Raw genomic sequence first — 21,816 nt, forward strand, 5'->3', positions numbered from 1 at the left:
AAAGCATACTAAGAAAGGCTTTCAGTAGCTGAGAGTAATTTTTGATGACAGGAAATCTTAATAAAACCATTAGAAAACCAAAAATACACTACTCTCCTACTTGTTTAAAGGTAAACTCACTTGGAGTTTTAGCAGCATAAGGTTTCAAAATGTTACTCTCAGGCAGAGGCTTACTATTCCTCATCATGAATGAATCAAAGTGTGAAATTCAACAAGAGTTTAGTTTTGTTATAATCTAATACCATCACATTTCCACAGAATTTGATATAGAGACTATCGCTCCAAATGACAGAAAATCATTAACTGAAGAAAATAATTAATTCACCACAGATAAATTCTTCCATGCACCTCACTGATACTGTATTTTACTATATTATCTGACTATACCACTCATCCAACATAAACAAATTCTCCCAAAAGTTGCAGAGTATCCACAAAGAGACTTACGACCAATACAGTAAAAACAGTGCCCAAATTATTCTTTAAGGAAATATTCTTTGGATCTATAGCAAGGATTCTTACCCAGTAATATTTCACTTTATTTCCAAAATATTTTGACAAGAAAAAAAGCTCCTGAAAACACCTGGCTGTTTCTTCAGCTAAAAAGAACTTAGAAGCAGAAATGTTTGATTTGATTTTACATTTTGAAAGCCGTTTAAAACAGCACAAGTGCTCAATGCATCTTTTCTCCTAATGTCAATAGACTGTTAATCTGTCAACAATTTTTTTGGGAAAAGCTTTTACCTTTGAACTTTTAAAATAGAAGTCACAGGATTTGACAGAAATACCCAGACACCTTCAGATAACGGGTCCTGGAAATGTAGCTTTCATCCTTTAAACACATTTTGAATAATTACAACTGTGTATAGTCAAGCTCAGTAGCACAGCTGTGCAAAAAAATAAATCAATCCAGGAGTGCAAGACTTAATACAATCTGTCTTTAATATAATGAAACCAATCCCCACGACACAAAGGTGATGGATGGAAAAATTGGCAGAGTCAAAAGAAAGCATCTTTTTTATTGGTCATGTTTTTTGCACTTGAGCTCAGTGAAATCACTTACCAGCTTCCAGCCCAGACAGGGAATACAGGCAGGGAGAGGTGACACAGAAGAGTTCTTAAACAAAACCCTGCAATGTTTCTCTCTGTCTCAGAGAAGAAACAGTGCCTAGAACCACACAAGGAGTAGCTAAAATAGCAGCACTCATTTTTAAAACTTATTAAAATTTCCACATTTGTACAGAGGAGTTGCGAATTCAAGTCAAAATTTTCAGTTGAATACTAAGTTGGGCAAAACATTTTGAAGAAAATGAGAAAATAGTCATGTTATGTTTTTGCTATCTATAATTAACTCTTCTTTTCTTTAAAAAGGGTTTTATGCTGTCCCCAGGAATCTGAGAAAAAAATTACAACCTTAATAATTTTAGGTAAAGAGGTAATTTAGTATTCTACATCACAGAAACAAATCTTTACACTTCCAACACATCTAAAGGGTTAGATTTCAGATTTTATTCTATGAAATACCACAGCTTCACATGCAATTTGCTAGAATGAACACAGATATAGTACTAGAAAAGTGACATGTATATCAACTATATGTCACTAGATGAGTGCCAAGTCTATAAACATACATAAAGACCAGAAGAAAAAAGCATTCCTTCTAAGAAATCAGTGTTTCATTCATGGAACACTACCTCTAAATGTCAGGATTTCTGCGTTTTCCTCACATAAAGCAATGTGAGGCTTGGGACTACTTCATCAGGTCATCTGTAACTTCAGAATTCAACCAATTCAACTCAACCACAATAAGATTTGATACACCTTATTAAAAGAATACATTAAACATGAAAGCAAATGTATCATTTTCCTAATTTTAACTACAAAGCTACTACTATCAACTTGGCACGGTATTACAGAAACCACATACTTTTCTATTTCTTTTCAAGTATAGTTACAGTTGATGCTATCACAAAATCAAGCAATGAAGACATAAAAAGCCACCATTATAGTTGCAACCCAAAATATATACGTGACTAACTACTTAATTACAGATTCCATTAAAAACTTGTCTGTCTATGAACTGGACAATTGAAAGGCTGTAAGCCAGTTGTATTGAAGATTTTCTATATTTTTTTCATTTTCTTGTTCAGCCTTTTCAGTTGTCATCTGCTGTATAACTCATTCAACCTGGACATTGGAGTAGGTAAGGATTTTCAAAGTACGTGCATGCTAGGTTTTCTATTTCTCTCTTTCTTGTCCAGTGTTGTGTGATTATTAAAAAAGTGTTTTGACTCAAAGGCAATACACATAATAAAAGAAAGACCCATGAGTTTGCTCAAATTAAGCAACTCATCCATGAAAAACAGGAAGAGCTTCTGGAGAGACTCTAAGCACTAGCTGTGGCTACCTCAAATTCAAGTTTGCTGCCTGGTTCATGAAGAGCATTTGTGCTCTGATCCTCAGCTCCCACCATGCTGTGAATGTGATGTGAGCAGGCAGGTTCCTTGGTCCTCAGCAAGCAATACTCCCACTCTTAGCCTGTCTTACAAGAAACACCCAAACAGTTGGGCATAAAACACTTTCTGAGAAAGGATGAGGGTATCCAGCCATTATCACAGCTCTTCCCTCTGCTTTCCCCAAACCTGTGATCTCACTCAGGCTTTGCTGGCTGCTATAATTGTGAACCTTCAACCAAGCTTTTCAAAAAACCTTAAGCCTTGACTGCATGCAAAAGGCGAACTGCCCGCTCACATTCTGTGGATACAAATTACAAACCCTAAGACTGAACAGAAGATATAATGTGTATCTTTTAGGTACTGTATCTATTTTTTTTAACATTGTTTCCCTTTCAGGTCTGTCTAAAAGCAGTGATACAGACATCAGACTCCTTGCTGCTAGAAGAGAATTCATTCATACAACAATTCTGTTCAACAACTTGAGTCTGCAGTGTTCTTTCCTCAAGATATTAATCTTTCTTAAAGCATTCTTGCTCTTCTTCACTGTTACCATCTAATAGCAGTAATTACTTCTTGTTCTGTGTTATCAGATGTCACAGGTATTAAATGACTTTTTTTGTCATTGAATTTAAGTATCTAAAGAAGATTTTCTTTAAGAAGCAATCACTGACAAAAGGAAGCACACAAGCTCTTGTTTATATTTGTAAAGACAGATGCAGTAGATGTGCTCACAAACATAAATAGTCATTAAGGAGGTCAGAAAGCTGCATCTGCAGAGCTAACAGCACATCCCCTCAATTTGTGACTCCTGCCTAAACATAGTGACTCAGAAGCTACATTCACATGCCAACCTTCTTCCACAACATCATGCAAATGACATATTTAATAACTGGAGGTAACTGAATTATCAGTCTTTAGTAGATTGGCTTGGATTTTTCTTATAAAGGGAGCTACAATACCATCATTATATATGGGATACCATGAGTGGAAGACAAAATGGACTCCCCTAAGGACAATCCAGAAAGTGTAGCAGAAAATAAACATTAGGATTTTTTATTATATATATGCATTCACAGTATATCTTCATCAATTGAAATTTAATCACCTTTTTACAATTTAGAGGAAAAGGAAGGTTTTAGGGTAGTTAAGCCATGTATCATCAGTACCATGAAGCTAACCTATCAGTTATAATAGCTCCTATAAAATACCAGAGTGAAATTGCAATAAGCCTAGAAAATGGGCTACAAATCCCAGATATGCTCAAGCAGGCACTGAACCAAAAATAAAAATAGGTAGATAGGAAACCAAGAACTAGATAGCATTCATCTAATTCACGACCACTAACAGCAGAGATCACAGGCCAAGGTTTTAAAGCATTTTATTCAGCTCCAAATGGCAATTATTGGACAGGAACTTGAATTACAAAAACCTTGCCTCTTCAAAATGAATTAAATTTCTAGCAGGTCCTTTCTATTCTCTCCACATATAATAACTCTGACATTTCTCAGAAACAACTTATGTTGTTTAGGCAACTTAAATCTGAAAACATTTAATGTTGTCAAACAATAAAAAATATCCATGTTACAGTATTTATTGTCCTGGCCTATGTTTATTACACCTGTTAAAAGATCTTCCAAACATTTTTCTTCTAAGAAAGAAATAGACTGGGCTATAATTAATACATTTTAGCATTTAAATTTAAAAAGTCAAATTTCTCATCATGCCCTTCTCTAAAGAAAAATTAAAAAAAAATTATTAGAAACTTATTTTAGACAAAAGCTGTAGGAAAATCCAAGTATTAGATTGCAATGAAATGCAAAGATAGGTGAATTTTTTCCTCCACTTATAAACACTGCTCCTAGGGCTGTAGATACTAAAAAACCCCAAACATCCCATTTGTAGTGCCAGCTTTAGAACAGACTCAGTACAAAGAAATGCATGATCTCTATGGCAGGCACTTGGATAACCTGTTTTAATTTTCTTTTGTGTATACCCTTTTCACCTGACCAGACAGGTGTAAACCAAACAAAAGAAAACAGGGACATATTTTTCAAAACAGATTTCTGGGATAAAATATGACCTGAATTGTACCACAATGCATCCTGCAAGCTTTTTTATTATCAGAAAAGAAATTTATTTGATTTTCATCATAAAAGTGAAACATGTTTTCATATAGACATAAGATATATACTGAAAATAGTAACTTATACACACATATACACACAACTGCACTGAAAACTTTTTCCTTTGCTTAGTTCAAAACAAGTACTGAGAAACAGTATCAGATTTTTTCTTCTGCAATGGGATGTCAGAATATTTAAGAAGAGTAAACATACACTCAGGGAGCAGTGGCACCAAGTCTTCCAGTTCCATTATCCATCCATAATGTCAGGGAACAAGCATAAGAACAATATGCTTTTCCAAAATCCTCTCAGAACAGTGCACATGAGCTTACAAAAATGAGAACACCTACCAGTGCATTCTGGTTTCCTGAAGCCTTTTTTATGTTTCTTGCTGGCATTCCATGAAGATGACTACATCTACTCTGGAAACCTACAAAAAATACAAGTTTGTTTAAGAATATTTTCTCGACCATAGAACCAATAAAATTCACCAATACACACCAATCTATCAATATGAACTCTGTTAAACAAAACCATTTTATTGGAAAACATTTTACTGGTGGAAAAACAGAGCACAGAATGGGAAAAGTAAGGGAAAGAAAAATTGTCATGAAAATTGAAAATTCTGCAGCTATTCTTACTGCCATCCTGGATCTATGCACCATTGGGAGCACAAGCAGAGCACAGCAGAACTATAGTAGAAAGTGATTTTTGCATCACTTACAACTTCCTTATCACTAGGAAACATTAAATCTGGCCAATCCGCAGAGACCAAGTCCTCCAAAGCAATCCAAGTGTCTAGAGAATAATCCTTACAGAAGGATTCAATACATTCAGTGTAGTAGTTTAAAAGTGATTTGACCGCTGGTCAGATTTGTATTTGAATGGGAAAGAAGATGCTTGTGGCAGAGGAAGGTACAACAAAATTCTCTGGCAGCAAGCTGAGGTTTGACAGCTTCAATCTGTGGACAAGTGTGTTCCTAGCTGTAAATGCAATCCAACACTGGTAGAGTTTACCATTGGTTACACTGGATCCACAGTGGTGGGAAGTACTTTAGAAATAAAGAAAAAGGGTATTTTCTAAGTTACAATCTCAATCCATACTCCGGAAGAACCCTTCCCTCTTCTGTACAAACAACATGGCCATAAAGCAAGGCAGATGGTCACATTAGTTTTTCCAGCCTTTAAATTAATGAACTTCAATAGAATTCTATACATTACAGCAGAGGCCAGGAGCAAAATGGAACATCAGGTTTCATATAAAATAATGTTGAAAAATTCTCAAGGAAAACATTGAGAGAAATAAAAACAGCAGGTCATCAAAATGAGCCATTTTGCATCTTCTGACTTTCCTAATAATTGACTTTATTTCTCTCTAATAATATCTTAAAAATCTAACAGTTCAAGGAAACAAACAGGTAACTCCAAGACTTGTACACATTTTACATATTTAATATAATCCACAGATATCTTTCTACTGTACCCAAGTGATTCTACAGCTTGCATTTGCTTGATTGGCTACTTACCTCTCCTCCCTGAGCGGGACATAAGAGGGAAAGTACCAGTTAAAATACTTTCAAAGACTGGGTCAGGCAATTCTTTCTCCAGTTCTGTGGAGTCTTCTTGTTCCCACCATGGAATGACCCCTGTAATTCCACATGCTCCACCTGATTCGTTTTCATGAAACCAATCACTCTGCTCATCATCACCTGTGTGAGGGCAGGGTCCCCCAAATCCCCAAAAAAGAGGGAGGAGCAGAAAAAATAAAAATCAGATGTTAGCATCAATAAATACTCTGACAGGATTATTATTTCTTTCACTTTATAGCTGTATAACAATTACTCCTATATAGCAGTTTTATTTGGAAAATGTTTCTCAATAGCATGACAAACATTGCCATCAATGAAACATCATAAAATGTAATGCTTTAAAACCAATTTACAATAGTGAAAACAATAATAAACTAGTTAATCCTTTTGGCAATAACTGTGGGGAAATCCATTTAAGTTACTGCACTTTACATATTAACAAAAAAACAAGCCTTAATCTCCTGCAGGGAATTAAAAGGTATAAAACTGAAACTGGTTCTTTGCAGCTGATAATGGTATATAATTAGCTTAATTTCATGATTTGTATGGCTAGTAAAAAGGGAAAACAATCATGAACAGATGTGACTAAATGAAGTTAATCTGATTAAGTTCATTTAGAAATAAGTTTTGAAAAAGTTGATTTTAAATGAAAACTGACAGTATCACATGATTGAGAATTATACTGCATTATAACACAAAGTTGGTAATTTTTACTGACAATATTTATCTATGCAGAATTTAAATACCTGGATTTAAATTAAGAAATAAGACAGGACTGAAAATTTGATCTTAAAATTAGCTCACAACCACACTGGCAACTAAAAATAAATATTTATGTTTGTTTTAAAACATGTTCTTTCATACACACCATCTAGTTTCAGGAGAACAGAAAACAGCTTCAAAAGACATGGGAAATTTTCTTTCCTCTACCCAAAACTTAGATTAGGTATATGCTATACATTTTATTCTACTTTAAACTATCCAACCATGTTTCATTATTTCTGCACATAAATTATTTGTTTGACATTTCCATTTTTATTTGGAAATAAATTAAGCAAGATCCAAATGTAAGATTTGTGAGACACAGATTTCAAGAATAAAAATGCATTTGTGCCAAGTTTCACTGTCACTCAGTGTCATCGTGGAGAAACACAAATAATGAAAACCAAAGCCAAAATTTCATGAAAAATAAAATCCAACACACTTTCTCCAAACAAACTGTTGCAATGTAAATAATATTTGAAATCAAGCACAAGGGAAAATGTCTGTAAACATTCAATCAGAACAAGTACTTCTAGAAAATATAGAATAATTAAAGCCCTTCAATGGCCACTTGCAGGTGAAATGGGATCCTTACACCTTTAATGATCACTACTAAAAGCAAAATTAGCAGAGGCTACAGAACAGGAACTTTTAGATGGAGGAAGGGGAAAACAAAGGTGAGAAGAGATACATAGGTCAAAAAAAGATTTAAATTTCTTTGCATTCCTGAAGCATTTCTGCCTGCTCTCCCTATTCACTCTAATCCTCATTTATAGCTGTGACATTTCACAGAGGCATTCACCGTTAATTCTATCCTCATTTTGTTACAGCAGGTATAGGCTTTTTGGAGGAAGTCTAAGAATACTTAATAGGGACACTGGTGGTGGTGGAAGGAGAACCACACCTTTTAATTAGATTGGTCTGTGGTTCAGAGCTAAGGTTGAAATCCTTTTATTTGATTTTCCAAAGCTTTATGTTTGGAAGCACTTTCCAAATTTTTGTTTGTTAAACTTCGTCTCTATATTTGTAACGAGAGCTCCAGATGCCTTCACTAACAAGAAATACTATCAGGAGTTCAAAAGTTGTCTTCCTACTCATAATTCATCCATGGAGATAAGCACAGAATTCTGAAATGGGGGTTCCATGATGAGTTCGGGGATAGAAGCTGTAAGAGGCAGGCAGTGTGGTCTTGGAAGAAAGCTACAATTTCAGACTGGGTTGGTGGAATGTGCAATAAGACTAACAGCAGCTATGGAAGGAAACGGATATCTTTGCTATATACCCAATAGCAGTTCTTGGGGAAAAAAAAAAGAAATTACTTTTCCTTTTTGTGCAACAGGAATATTAGTATGTCAAACAATCTTCTGTTAAGATACCTTAAAAAATTTTTATACTATTATACACTTCCCTAAGCACTTCTGTTGCTTACAGCCAAAGGCAGACTTTAGATCTGAACCTCTTAGCCTTTTTCCACATGACAGCAGCATCCAGATATACTTGATTTTAGCTTCCTTGTCTGTGAAATTAAACAACTCTGAATCCTCCGAATATTTTAAATCATATTATCACCTTGAGGCAAGTGTAAGCCCATTACTCCTATTCTTATCCAAGTGACACCACTCACAGGTATTTTGCTTACCAGTTGTTTTACCTTGAAGGGATGCCACTGCAGAGCCAGGGAAGACCACTGCAATTAATTCATTCCCTACCCCATACATATAGGCAATAAAACACAGAGGCCTCCCCACTCAAAGAGTTTGGTAACCAAACACTTGGATTTTATCCTACTTTAATTTGCAGCTCTCAAAAGGCAGCACAGTATTTATAGCAAATGTGATCTTAGGAATACTAAAAGCTGAAAACAATATTTTTGACTTCCAAAGATTCACTACACTGTCCTTTCCTCCTAGGACGCTGATTCAGCACAGGACTACAGCAAATTATGATATTTTTCCAAGATACAGGAAAGGTAGAAAAAATACCAGATATCCAAAAATAAAACCCATGCATCCTCCTAAACACATTTTTAAAATACATCAAACTTGTTTATGTGTAAGGTTAATGCTTCAAGGAATTACTTCAAAGTAATTTACATTGAATTATAACTGTGCTGATCAGTACAATAAAGTCAATTTGAGGCTCAGAAATGTCAACTTCAATCCTAAAATTTCCAGGCCAGTTTCTGGCTTAACACACTTTTTTTAGTTATTTTTAGGCCATCCCCTCCCTCCAATTACTGTTTCCCTAAAGTTCACTCCATATTATTATGTCTACATATTTATCTAACTACTGCTCCCATGTTAAATTCCTTGCCTTCTTCTTTAAGAAGTTTAGAAAATTATTTTATATGAGCTTCTGGTGGTTTTTCTATGGATGAAGACACCTTCTGCATCACTATCACTTTCATGTTCAGAAAAACTATACCTGAATCTTACTTTAGCTAAAGCAGTGCAGTTTTACAACAAACTTTCCATCGCACATTAAGAGAGAGTCTCACCTCCCTTTCTGTTTTACTACAAAATGGCCAGATCAGGCTCACCAGCAGCCAATATATGTGCTTGCCTAGAACAATCACAACATACTTTGAGAGGTTACTGTGAAACCTCTCATTGGCATCAATGTCCTACAAACACCATGTGATGCTGTGCTGCTCCGTTATCCACCAACCCACACACAGAGAACAAGAGCACAGGGTCTGTGAATACCATGGGATTTCAGTGTCATTTCCAGGACCAGTGCATCTCTTTCTAGGTAAAAAAAACCCCACTGCTAACAGCTGTAATAATAATTTGGAAATATCAGGATATTCACTATAACACATCCCAGGAGTTTCAGGAAAACAGAAATTGAAGTTAGCCCTTCACAGAGGAACACTGCATCTTGCTCTTTGTGTTTTACAGAACTACCTTGACAGAAGATATACATATAAAAAGTATGCTATAGAAATATTTAGGATTTCAACTACTCAGGTCATGTGCAACAACTTCATCTTATTTCTTTTCCATCTGTGAAGACTATAAACTTATTTGCCACAACAGTTCAAACCTGGTGTGATTTCACTTTGCATTGCACGCTCCAATTTTTTCTATATGGACAAACACACCCTGTCACCTGCAGCTACATGCAGTTCAAGGTCCAAATTAGTTCCTCACTAGAATTCTTCTACTGAATCAGTACTGGGTCATCTTCATAAAGGACACAGTAATTAATATATGTTTAATGGTAAAATAATGAACAGCTATCTTTAAACGCTTAGCCACATCCACAGTAGAACTCTGACATTCTCTGACCTTCTCCAATTTTAACTGTTTAACACTTTATTAACATAATATTCCTTCCTACTTGCTTAAATCTTAAAGGACATTTCAAGTGCTGCATGCCATGATTTAAGAAGTCTTAAGTCAACTTTGAATTTCCCCAAGTGTACAAGTATAGATGAACCAGGAACACACAGTATGTTTTCTTTGCTATACCCAAGCTATAAAGCTCATTAAAGAACATCCTTGCAATTTAACTATTTCTTCGCCCAAAACAGGGTATCATCCACTAGTGTCTAAATAACAATAGTTTTGTTAACATTGTGTTGAAAGCTTAACTTGTAAAGTGTCTTTGACCTGTGCAGTGCCTTGAAACTGCAGGAGATCCTACTAGTTAGGCCTATCACAGAGTTGCTATTTTATGCTGCAATGCATAACTAGACATTTTGGTTCAAGATTCTTTTAAAATTCTCCTACACCAGGCATGACACTGCATATTGTTAAAGTTTTTAATAATTGCAAAACAGCCAAGAAAATACAACCTGGAACAAAAGGAAAAAAGAGGAAAAAAAAGGGAAGTCATGAGGATTTCTCATACATAAGCTTCAGGTGCTGCTTAGGTCCTTCAATTTGTTGGCAGATTCTTCTACCTCCACACTCAAGAGCTTCATAGAAAAAATACTGTGATTCTATCTATTAAATCTTACCCCTAAAATGCCCAATTTGAAAGCCTCTGAAGAAAAACAACCCTTAAAAAGTCACTTGATGTTTGTTAATAGTTCAGCAGCTACCTTCTTCCCTGACAGTACCATCACAAAACATTATCTTTAAGCTTTTGCTGACTAACTCTTCAGGGTTTGCAATGTTTCACAGAATAAAAACATTTGCCACACTGGGCCTGCCAAAATTGAGCATCAATTAGTTCTGTCAGAAGGAATTACCACAGTGGACAGAGCACAACAAGAGAGCTGCTTGTGCCCTCTCATGTGACCTAACGTAAGCACTTGGGTAACTTGGAAAAGAAGGGCAAACAAGGCTGGGCTCAGATGAGGACTTCATGGGAGCCGAACAAATCAAACAAAGCTGGAAGACTGGAACAGAGAAAGGAAAAGAGTACAGAAGTCTTAAAAAAATGTTAGATGGTACAGCACATATTAGCAGTTGAAGAGAGGATTTTCAAGTCTCAACAATTTTCTCTTATCATAGCAATTGATGAGAATTAAAATGTATCTAGAACTATCCCAATTAAAGCTACACCTGGTTTTCTTTAATCAAATTATCAAAATTGAAACTCTTCTAAGACTCTGTCCACAGAAGATTAGATACTTTAAAAAATTCATTTCCATATCCTTTCTGAAAAATTTTGGAAAATATTAAATGTCACAAGATCAGGCACTCCAAAGTTCATAATTAAATACTCAACTATTTATTTAACTGGTCAAATGCTCCAAGAAATTGCTGCTTTAGTCACTTTCCTAGAATGTGCCCCAAAGGATGAATTTGGGAATTAATTAAAGTTTTATAGATATTATTTGTCTGCAATAAATGAGATGTGGTTCTTGATCTCAGAAACACAAAACAAACAAATGTTGCCCAGAAGAAAAGGAACCTCTTGTCCTTTCCTATCCAAACTTGCAAATGATGGCAGGCACATCATTTAAACCAAGTATTTCACCAGGCAACATTAAGCAATCTCTGGTTCTCCACTTGACTTAGCAGAAACCTGAAGTCAGAAGTGCAGAAAATTTGAACTACAAACGAGGTCAAGATGCTGATGCTCTGAACATAGATATAGATATATATAGAGATGTTAAAGATTAGATATAGATATAGATATTAGATATAGATATCCCGGAGGAGGGACACTGGTTAGACAGAAATTAAGAGTCTAGCTTTAAAACTACAAAATAAAACCAGCAATTTCTTCCCTCAATACATTTTCATCCTGTCCTCTTCCAGCTTTGTTTATCACACCTAGGCCTTTCCTTTGCTTATATTAGACTGACTTTCTCCTTTCTTCATTCTTGTCAATCTAGTATGTGTCTCAGTTCAGCTACAAATTAACTCACAGAGATAAAATAACCTCATCTCAATTAAGAAGAGTACAAATTACTAGTATTTACTACTGGGGGGAATAAGCATTATTAGAAAATCAACAATTTTGGTTTTGAAGTAGGATCTCTGATAGCACTTTCATAGAAAAATCTCACAAAACCAAAGCTATAATGCAGATTTAAGTGTCTGAGTTCCACTGTGAAGCTAACAGTCTTCTGATCATAACCACAAAATTATTAGTTCAAAGGAGAGATTAAAAAAATGTTTTGTCATAACAATATCCTTTTAAGGTTTATTTTTATTTGTGTTTCAGAATACATTTTCAGGTCTAATGCTTTCTGCTTGAAAATTGAAAACTGAAACAAGATTCAAATATCAGACAAAAACTAAGGACTACAACTTTACGAACCAAAGCTAAAAAAAGGAACACAATACCACTGAAAACACACAGTTGGTCACTGATCCCTCCTGTTTCCTCTTCCCACAAAATATATAAGAAAACTAGAAAACAATATGTTTTCAGTCATATTATTCAAATATTTAAATAACATAGTTCAGGATTTAAGGATAAAAATATTTATAGAAATATATCAGAAAGGTACTGGAAAAAATGTGCAATTGGGAAGTGTGATAGGTCATCTTACATATAAATGTAGAGAACAAATGCTTTAAAAATTCCAAGTGAGAGGAGAAATTCAAATAGGGAAGTAAAAGCAAATCTGTTTGACTCATACTTAAAGACTTAATGCAATGTAGCACTGAACATAAATCAACCTAAATCAATCTAAATTTTCAAAGAGAACCTAAACTCTTAAAAAAACATGTGTTAGCACAACTGAAATCAGATACTCAGGCTGGGAGGTACAGTTTGTGTAGCACAAGTTACCATTGAACAAGGAAGGTAACACTTCTGTTTTAAGTAGGAAAAATTCTCTCCCTACTGAAGATAACCCCAAGCCCCAAAACACCAGATGGAATTAAAAAAAAAGAAAAAGAAATTAAAAAAAAAGAAATTAAAAAAAGAAAAAGAAATTAAAAAAAAAGAAAAAGCCCCAAATGTTCCTGTAAACTAGTTTGGTGGAATGGGTCAGGATTTTATTCCTTGCACAAACTCAAGTAGTCTTTGGCAAACTGTGTAAGAAAATACCCTCTGTTACCACTAACTTAAAATTTCTTACAGAAAAGCAAGTCTTAAATACTTGAGAGACTATTTTCTGTCTCATTTTTGTATCCTGTCAAAGATAGCAAGTTTCTACTCCAACATAGCATAATATAGGTAAATGTGCTGCAATAAAGACTAAAGCTGATAAAAAACACCAAACTTACTTCCATCCTCAATAGTTTTATCACAGAAAAACATGTGAAAACATTATATGTACTAAAACAAAAGTTTCAATCTTCACTGCATTTCAGATTAAAGAAATTTTTTTCAGAGGGAAGATGTTAAACAGTTCAAATCTCAGTCTTAGACTGCAGAAAAAGCAGTTTGTTTGAAATTACTTTGAAATTACTTTTCAAACAAATTAGTGAATGAAAAAGAACTATTAAAAACCCTACCAGTTTGGAGGAAAAGAAAGAAAAAAGCCATCTCAAGAATAGCATGAGAAGCAGTACTACAATCAGAGTCCTGTCAGAAAATTGGAGGAACTAAGCAATTAATATAGATGATTTTTAGGAGATGCCCAAGTTTTTAGTAACTTTATCATATTACAGGGGATGTTTCTCAAATAGCTTTTGACTAAGTCATATAGTAAAGACACTTTCTGTTAACATTAAAAAAAAAAAAAAAACAGAAAGCAAACTATACTTCCACTCAGTAAATCAGTACTAGAAACTGAAATACAATAACCTATGAAATAACTTGTAACGCTTACAGAATTTCAACTGATGTGGTTTGAGGGGTGGAGAAGGGAAAGATTGTTTCAATACCTTGTCTTCCCTCATCATTGGTAAACAAACCAGCATCACTGCTGCTCAGACTGCTGGATTCACTGTAATAAGAGAAAGAGAGAAACAGATCAAAAGAACAATTGATCTTTCAGTTGTAAAATTTTAAGGAGACAAGGCTGTGCTCAGATTGAACTTAAGCCCAACAGAGATCAGAGAGAAAATGGGATGATTTTTTTTAATCAAACTGCAAATATCCCAGTTCCATTAACTACAAAGCGTATTATTTTTGGCACATAAAACCATAGGAATCTAATGGTACCCTGACAGTAAGCCAGATGTGACTGCAACGAGGTGCTGACACAATTGATGCATTTTATTATCTCCTTCCATCAAATGCTCACTGCTCCCTTCTTATACTGTGCAATTCAGCTTGATCCTGGAACACCACTGCTCAATAAAATAGGAAAAGTCTCAATCAAAAGCAGCCTAAGCCTTCCTTCAGCACATGAAATATAAGAGTCTGAAAATCAAATTACCTTTCTGAACATCATTTGCAAATATTCTGGAAAAGATACTGCTTAAGATTTCATGATGCTCCACTCAGGGAGAACAGAGAAAGTTTCTAACAAAGGTAACCAATTAAATCAAAACAAAGGTCACCCTGAAGAAAGTGAGTATGATTCAGGATCATCAACAACAACAAAAAATACAAGGCACAGTTTACTTTGCTGTGACTTCCAGCATGGCCTTAAAATTAGAATGTGTGTATACAACATGCACACACATCTCTAAATGAAAAGACATGAGCAGGTATCTACTTTTTTTGCTGTATGAACCTTGTTATATACAATAACCCATGTGTCTCTAAACAGTAAATCAGACTGGTCTTTTAATAACACAGTAACACAGATAGCACTTTGTTGAGTTTCACATGAAAGGACTTTTCTGTAAACCCTTTATTTCACTTTTTATCAAGAGAGTAGCTATGTTATGGAGGTAATATTCTCATCAAAATTTTTATCCCATTTTACTTAGTTTGAGATGTAGAACAACTTGAAAAAAAAAAACTCAAACACTTCAGCACAAAAATTCAAATACATTTTATAAATACTACAGCTACTCTTGATGTGCCCATACAAGTCACTCACAAGAACTTTGTCTGTTTACCTTTGTATACTCATTCATATTACAATTTGCATGCTCTCCTATACTTGAAATCAACTATTTCCAATTATTTTAATTTTTTTAATACTAAATTATTTTTATCTTTACATCAAATAACTAGTACACTTGAGGAAATGATTTCCTTTTAAATTCTAATTTCTTACAAAAGCAAGTCTCAGGTTTTTTAATATATTAATTATTCATATGAATATATGAACTATATAAAATTAATCTAATTCATATTTAATTATAAGCATATATATTTGTTTTTAGTATCTTCCTTTGGGAGGCATCCCAACAAGATTTGAAACACAATATGGTAGCAGGTGACACAAAGCAGTGTTTGGGTTTTTTAAAGCATATATATATAGAGAGAGAGAGACATAGCTCTGTGTTTGAAGATTAAGTTGCCTTAATCTTTGCTCTATCTTATGTATTTTAGGCTTATCCAAATTCTTGATGCATAAGCAACACTCGCACTATATCTTATACATAATAGAATCAGAACAGACTTAAGCACTTGCACAATTGCCCTAAGCAGAAGTAAAGCGATATGCATGCAAGGAGAATGGAACCATTTTTTGTGAGGAACACCAAGACTTGAACTTTCTAATATTGCAAGTCCTAGTAATTGCCTTTTAGCAAACATCACATCCTCACTTTATTTATAACACAGATGGCTTTACTGTCCCTAGATTTCATTGTGCATAATTTTACATCATCCATTTAAAAGGAAACAACATCCCTTCTTCATAGATTCTTCTTGTGCACTTATTGTTTAATTGCATGTTTTAAAATAAAGTCAGGAAATCCTTTCAACCATGATATTTCAGCCAATTTCCCAACCAAAATTTCCAATTTTGAGAACAGCCTCCATCCCTTTTTTAAGTAAGATATTTAAATTGTGAAAAAATTCTCACTGAAGGACTGGTCAGCACATAAAAACATAACCACTTGAATTTTTGAAAAAATTCTAAAAAAATGTAAGAATTCTAACTAGCACTGGCTTGTCCATGGCAGCCACAGTGTTCACTCTCCTCAAACCACAGTCACATTGGGCAGGGATTACAGCTGAGATAATTGCTAGATGGCAGTCATTTCACTGAATAATTTCAAAACCTCTGGAATTAATACATTAATAGATAAGTACATGAAACTGCTATGATGGAATATATTTCCAGTTTTAATATAATTTTGCAGAGTATACTGCTTATTCCTTTGCTTTATAATGAGAATTCCACTCCAAGTAAGACTTCAATGAAAACAGAAAAACCCAAAGACTCTTTTTAGTCCTATAAAATAGTGTGTTCAAGCAAAAATTTGGAAGAACAGCTGAGCTATCCAAAAAGCTTTCACATCCTTATTTCTGTATTTCTGGAAATAAAGAAGAAATACTTGTAATTTGGAGTTCCTATGACTAACGAGCTGCCTGGTGCCTTGGTTTTAGATGAGACATGGGAGCTTTGTGCTGTCCTCAGGACCTGACCAGCTCCTGTTTTCCCCCTAGCCACAGTGGGTGGTGCCTCCGAGCTTCACTGCTGCTTCTCTTTCAAAACAGGCAATTGAGATTTCACCTCTCTTTAGTCACTTCAAACACAAACAAGTGCCAAAGCCTGTGGGAATTAAATAGCACCCAGAACATCACACACTGCTGAATTTGGCTGAAACTGACCAAAAGCTGTACACTGAGGATAAGGATGGATAAGCTCTGATCACAAAAATCTGATTTCCAGTGCTTAAAACATTCCTCCCAGGAATTCATCTTTGGGATCATTTAGATGCTGACATTTCAAGAGTTTGAAAACTCCTCTTCCAACTTCAGAATCATGCACTTAAAATCTGGTGTTTGATGTTTGAACACACACATACAGAGATAAAAGACTGCCAAAGAAGTGCCATTTAACATTTTTAATGCGCACTTCCAAAACTAGTTATTTTCTAATAATGTCATGTATACACTGAAAACTTTTGACTGGTTTTAGAGCCAACCAATTTAACTCCCATTAAAAATTATCAGCTTTGCTTTGTTTCTAAAAAACAAACTTCTAAAAAATTTGTCCTACTTTTAAGAATTACTGAACTATTGTACTGAATACTACTGCACACATTACAGCATATAAAATAAAAGCAACTTTGTATACTTTTTATTCTTCCTCTTCCAGCAAGCGCTGCTGAAGTGAAAGTGTTATCCAAGATGCTTTGTTAGCGCTCTTTGTATCTTGTACAATCCCATCTTACCTTTTAAAATCTAAGCTTTCACTTTCAGAACAGACTTATCTTAAGAGTTTGTTGGTTCTTTCAAATTCTTCTAGCTAAATGATCTCTAATAAAGGCACCACTGCATCTAAGTAAGGTTAGATTAAAACAAGTTAAAATTATGCACATATGAAATATTCTGATACTGTATCACCTGAGAGCTTTACATAGGCAGACTTCTAGCCACAATATGAAATGCAAGTTTTCTAATTCAGTTATTTCAAAGCTTTCTGGTACAGCTGACCATTAAAAGAAATTCAGTAGAATGACAGACCATCTCAACTGTGTGCATAAGCAGAAAACCCTATGAAGATGAGAACGGTTTTAAAGACTATTTACTGGGGCCATATAGAAGCATTTGGAATATGACTTGAACAAAAGTAGCATTTACGGTAACAAAACATCAACTATTTTGAAGAGGAAGATCAACTTTTAAAACAATAACATTTCTTTTGAGAAAGAAGATTCAGACTGACCTGATTAGTTTGGTTCTTGAAGTCTAAAAGAGAATATCCTTACTGAACACTCTTCTCTCCATCCAAAAATTACCTATAGAACTTTTTAGTTGAAGAACTGTTACCCTTGTAGCATAACAGAAAGTCTTTCATAAATAAGAAATGCGACAAGACTACAGACATATGAAAAGCTATGCAATGGTTCCTCGTGTGAGGGAAATTTTTAAACATCTGTCCCAGACATGGAGGAACAGACTCCAAATATTATCAAAGAAAAGACAAGTTTTCTAAAGACTTCCTAACAGCACAGACTCCAACTTGTATGTCAAAGGGAGATGTCTACACTGGCTACCCTGAAGGATGAGTTCTGCTGTAGTAATTAACATGTAAGGAAAAATGTTTAAGGTTTGGGATTTATTCAGCTCTTCCAGTTGCTTCTTGTTCACAGGTGAGGGAGAGAGCTAGAACATAACAGAAAGACTTAGGACTTTTCTGACCATAACTGGAGTTAGTCACTTACCAATGCTGCTGTTATTACAGTAACCAATCTGACTGCTCTGGTCAAAACCACACTCTGCAGCTCAATTCTATCTGTCCAGTAAGGAAAAGGCTTAACAGTTTATAGATAAATTCCTACAAAGAAAACAGGGACACCAGTGCCATCAAGGAACTGATCAAAATAATATCTTTGAAGACGTGTCTGTCTTGGTGACAATTCTGCATTCAGAACCTGGCACATGGAATAAACAAAACCAGCCTTACTAGGCCCTGCAGCTAACATCCCCTGTTTACAGTGGAAAAATGACTTACACCTTACTGTGTTGTGAAAATAGTACTTTGGAAACAATTACCACTGTAGTATGACTGTTGTCTGGAATGGATGGATGAGGTGTACTGCCAAAGGGTCATCATTCCTCCATTTTTCTAATGGTAAGCTCAGGTGTTTCTGAACTGTAAATTGGTTTTTGCATTTCGTAAATGATGTATATCCTTGGCAACCTGCAGACTTTTTATGCACATGACACACCAGAACATACTGTCTAAATGGTGACTCTAAACACTGACAACCCTTCTGACAAATAGAGATAACGATCAAAGCACCAATGTCTAGAAATTGGAAAAACACTAAATTCTTATCTGACAACTGTTAGCAGCTGAAATATCCAGAAAAACCTGTGTCATTGATATGTGTATTTTGTCACTCTTGATCTTGAAACAATTAGAATGTATTATTTCACTAAACTGTTTTCTCGGTTATTCCTCTGCTACATCACTATTTTGTGCAGAATTCCTTAACCTGATCAACTAATACATAAAAAATAGTAGATGTAAAAAAAATAAGAGTAACTTGTTAAAACAGATACTATTGATACTAGAATTTAAACTCTGGAATCAACAAAAAATCTAAAGATTCTCCATACAAGGAACAGTAATAAACGCAAACAAATATTATCCAAAGTTTCTGTAAAAAGAAAAAGGAAGAATAACCTGTCACTCATGTTCTCATCTGAGCCTTTTTGCTCCTCATATTCCATTTTGTCCTTATTTGCTTGGTTCACTTCTTCATTTTCTATAACTACGCCTTCATCCAAGATTTCCGGACCTTGTCGAGCTGCAGATACTTTTCTTTTTTTCACTTTGCTCTTGGAAAACTCCTGGTGCTGGTATGATTTATTGTTATTGTCCATTTCTTGATCTCTGCTGTTATCCTGCTGTTGAGTTATTGTCAGTGCATTAGAGACTTCTGATGGCAGATCTATCGCCATGCGTTTTACCTTTCTCCTCCTGCGCAAAGTTCTGTTTCCCAAACTGTCCACAGCCAAATCTGGTTCATGCCACAGAGGCCTTTTGCCTCTAATGTTATTTAAGTTTGAGGAGGGCCTACGTTTAGCAACCAACAGCTGGTCATCAGAATCACTGTGGTCTTTCTTGGTAGCATGATTCTCCCTGTAGTCTTTGTTTGATTCCTCCAAACTGGAATCGGAGCCTTCACTCAGGCAGTGACCAGTCTCCCAGGGGTGATGGGTGGTAAATGAACGTCTTTTCCGTCCTCTCCTTTTCCTTGCTTGTCTCTTTAGAAGACAAGACACGCTTCGAGAATGATCTCCAGTATCAGCAAAACCTCCTCTGGCTTGCTCTGAACTTTCTTCCAGTGCTGAGACCAGATCATGAACCAGCTCCTCCATAGTCCTACTGAAATGCCTATAGATTTCAAAGGAAAAAAACCACACAAGAAAACAACAAATTAATTAAAAGTGCTAAACATAAACTACAACAACTTCATAGGGCAAAATAATTTTAGACACTTTAGGCAAAGTAGAATAATCTTTATAGGATGGCCATTGATCTTTCTGCCAAGAGACAAAACCTTGCCAACCAGCCCTACAAAATTTGAAGCACACCAGCATAAGTTCCTTTTAAAAGGTATATTCCCAAACTTCTGTCTTGGAAAGAAAAGGCAGCCAGAGGCTTCCCCCATTGGTTTGTGGCTTCACTGTAATTGTTTGATTTTAACTAATTTCATCACACTTATATGACTGCTAGGGATTCCACATGGCAAAAGCATCAACAGCGAGCATTCACTCTAACTGCAGGTAAGGAACACATTTTAAATTTAAGAATTGGAAATGAAATACATAATATTCTCCTTGATGTATAATAACGACTTCTGCTTAAGACTTTCATTATGATAAAATATTTTTAAGGATGATTATCTCTTAATGTTGCCTAAATGCTAAAATGAAGTTAAGACAGCAATTCTTGGATAATATGACTTTTTTCCTACTAGCAAATAAGTCTGTCTTTCCAAATGGCTGACATCTGTCTGATTTTTAAAAAATAGCGATTCAATGAAGTTATATTGGGTTGAGAGAATACCCAACTACAGGTAATTCTAAAGTATTGAATGTAAAGTTTCCTACCACATGTTGGCACTTGCATCCATAGAATCCCATCTTGCATAAGGAAAAAAATTCCTAAAGACACAGTGTCAAAATAAGGCCTTAATGTTTTGCTTCTTCCTCTTCAAATTTTACTAGCATTTAGCATGTCTTTAACTCAGTATGCTTCAGTAACTTCACCCATGCATTACATGAATGTAATTACAAAAACATTAAATGATTGCTGCTGAACTCTAATCCTTCTCTGAAGGCTGAGAACCTTCTCCATATACAGAGCAATCAGACTCTCATATCAAAACATCAGAAGGCCCCTTTTCCTTGAGGTAAAGCAAAGAATAATTTTCATGCTTTCATGAACTACATTGCACAAACTGATACATACGGAAGACATTGTACATTCAGTAAATTATGCAGAGGACATTTACAAGCAAGACTCTTCACTTCGTTTTACAATATAAATGGCTGGAGGAACCTATAATAACAAGTTTTCTACACATACTCAGTGGTGCTGTGGAGAAAACCTAGACAGATCATAGACAGCTTCCCTTTGCCACTTAGCACAAACTCCAACATCAAAGGTACTAATGGTGATGGCTGAATGGGCAGTCTTAAATATTAATGGAGGAAATTAAGAACATGTTTAAGAAGAAATCCAAATGCTCATGAAATATCTTATCTAAAGAAATTATATATTCTCCTTTTAAACCATTCCCAGAAATACTTACTTTAAACATTTCAATTGCAGGAACAATAAGAGCACAGAAAGTGGTAGAAATACAAGTTTATTTTGAATTCTCAAAACTGCTGTGTCACTTCCATTATTTCTAATACCTCTTTTCCTGTCCTCATGTAACCTCTAGTCATATTACTCCCTCTTAATCTTTTCTTTGGCTCTTGGTACAGCAGAAT

The 21,816-nt window shown here is 35.0% G+C and overlaps 1 protein-coding gene across 1 annotated transcript in view; it reads right to left on the minus strand.

Annotated features, from left to right (window-relative positions):
* The window catches only part of GPATCH2 (G-patch domain containing 2), a 118,471-nt gene that overhangs the window by 89,982 nt on the left and 6,673 nt on the right, over positions 1–21,816 (minus strand). Inside the window, exons 2-5 of the mRNA XM_054630636.2 lie at positions 19,496–20,209; positions 14,172–14,233; positions 6,106–6,288; positions 4,930–5,009 (exon numbers count right to left, since the gene is read on the minus strand). Of these exons, the coding sequence (XP_054486611.2) occupies positions 4,930–5,009; positions 6,106–6,288; positions 14,172–14,233; positions 19,496–20,209 (1,039 nt within the window). The remainder of the gene's footprint in view (positions 1–4,929; positions 5,010–6,105; positions 6,289–14,171; positions 14,234–19,495; positions 20,210–21,816) is intronic.

The sequence above is a fragment of the Agelaius phoeniceus genome, chromosome 3, assembly GCF_051311805.1.
Source record: "Agelaius phoeniceus isolate bAgePho1 chromosome 3, bAgePho1.hap1, whole genome shotgun sequence".
NCBI classification, from domain to species: domain Eukaryota; kingdom Metazoa; phylum Chordata; class Aves; order Passeriformes; family Icteridae; genus Agelaius; species Agelaius phoeniceus.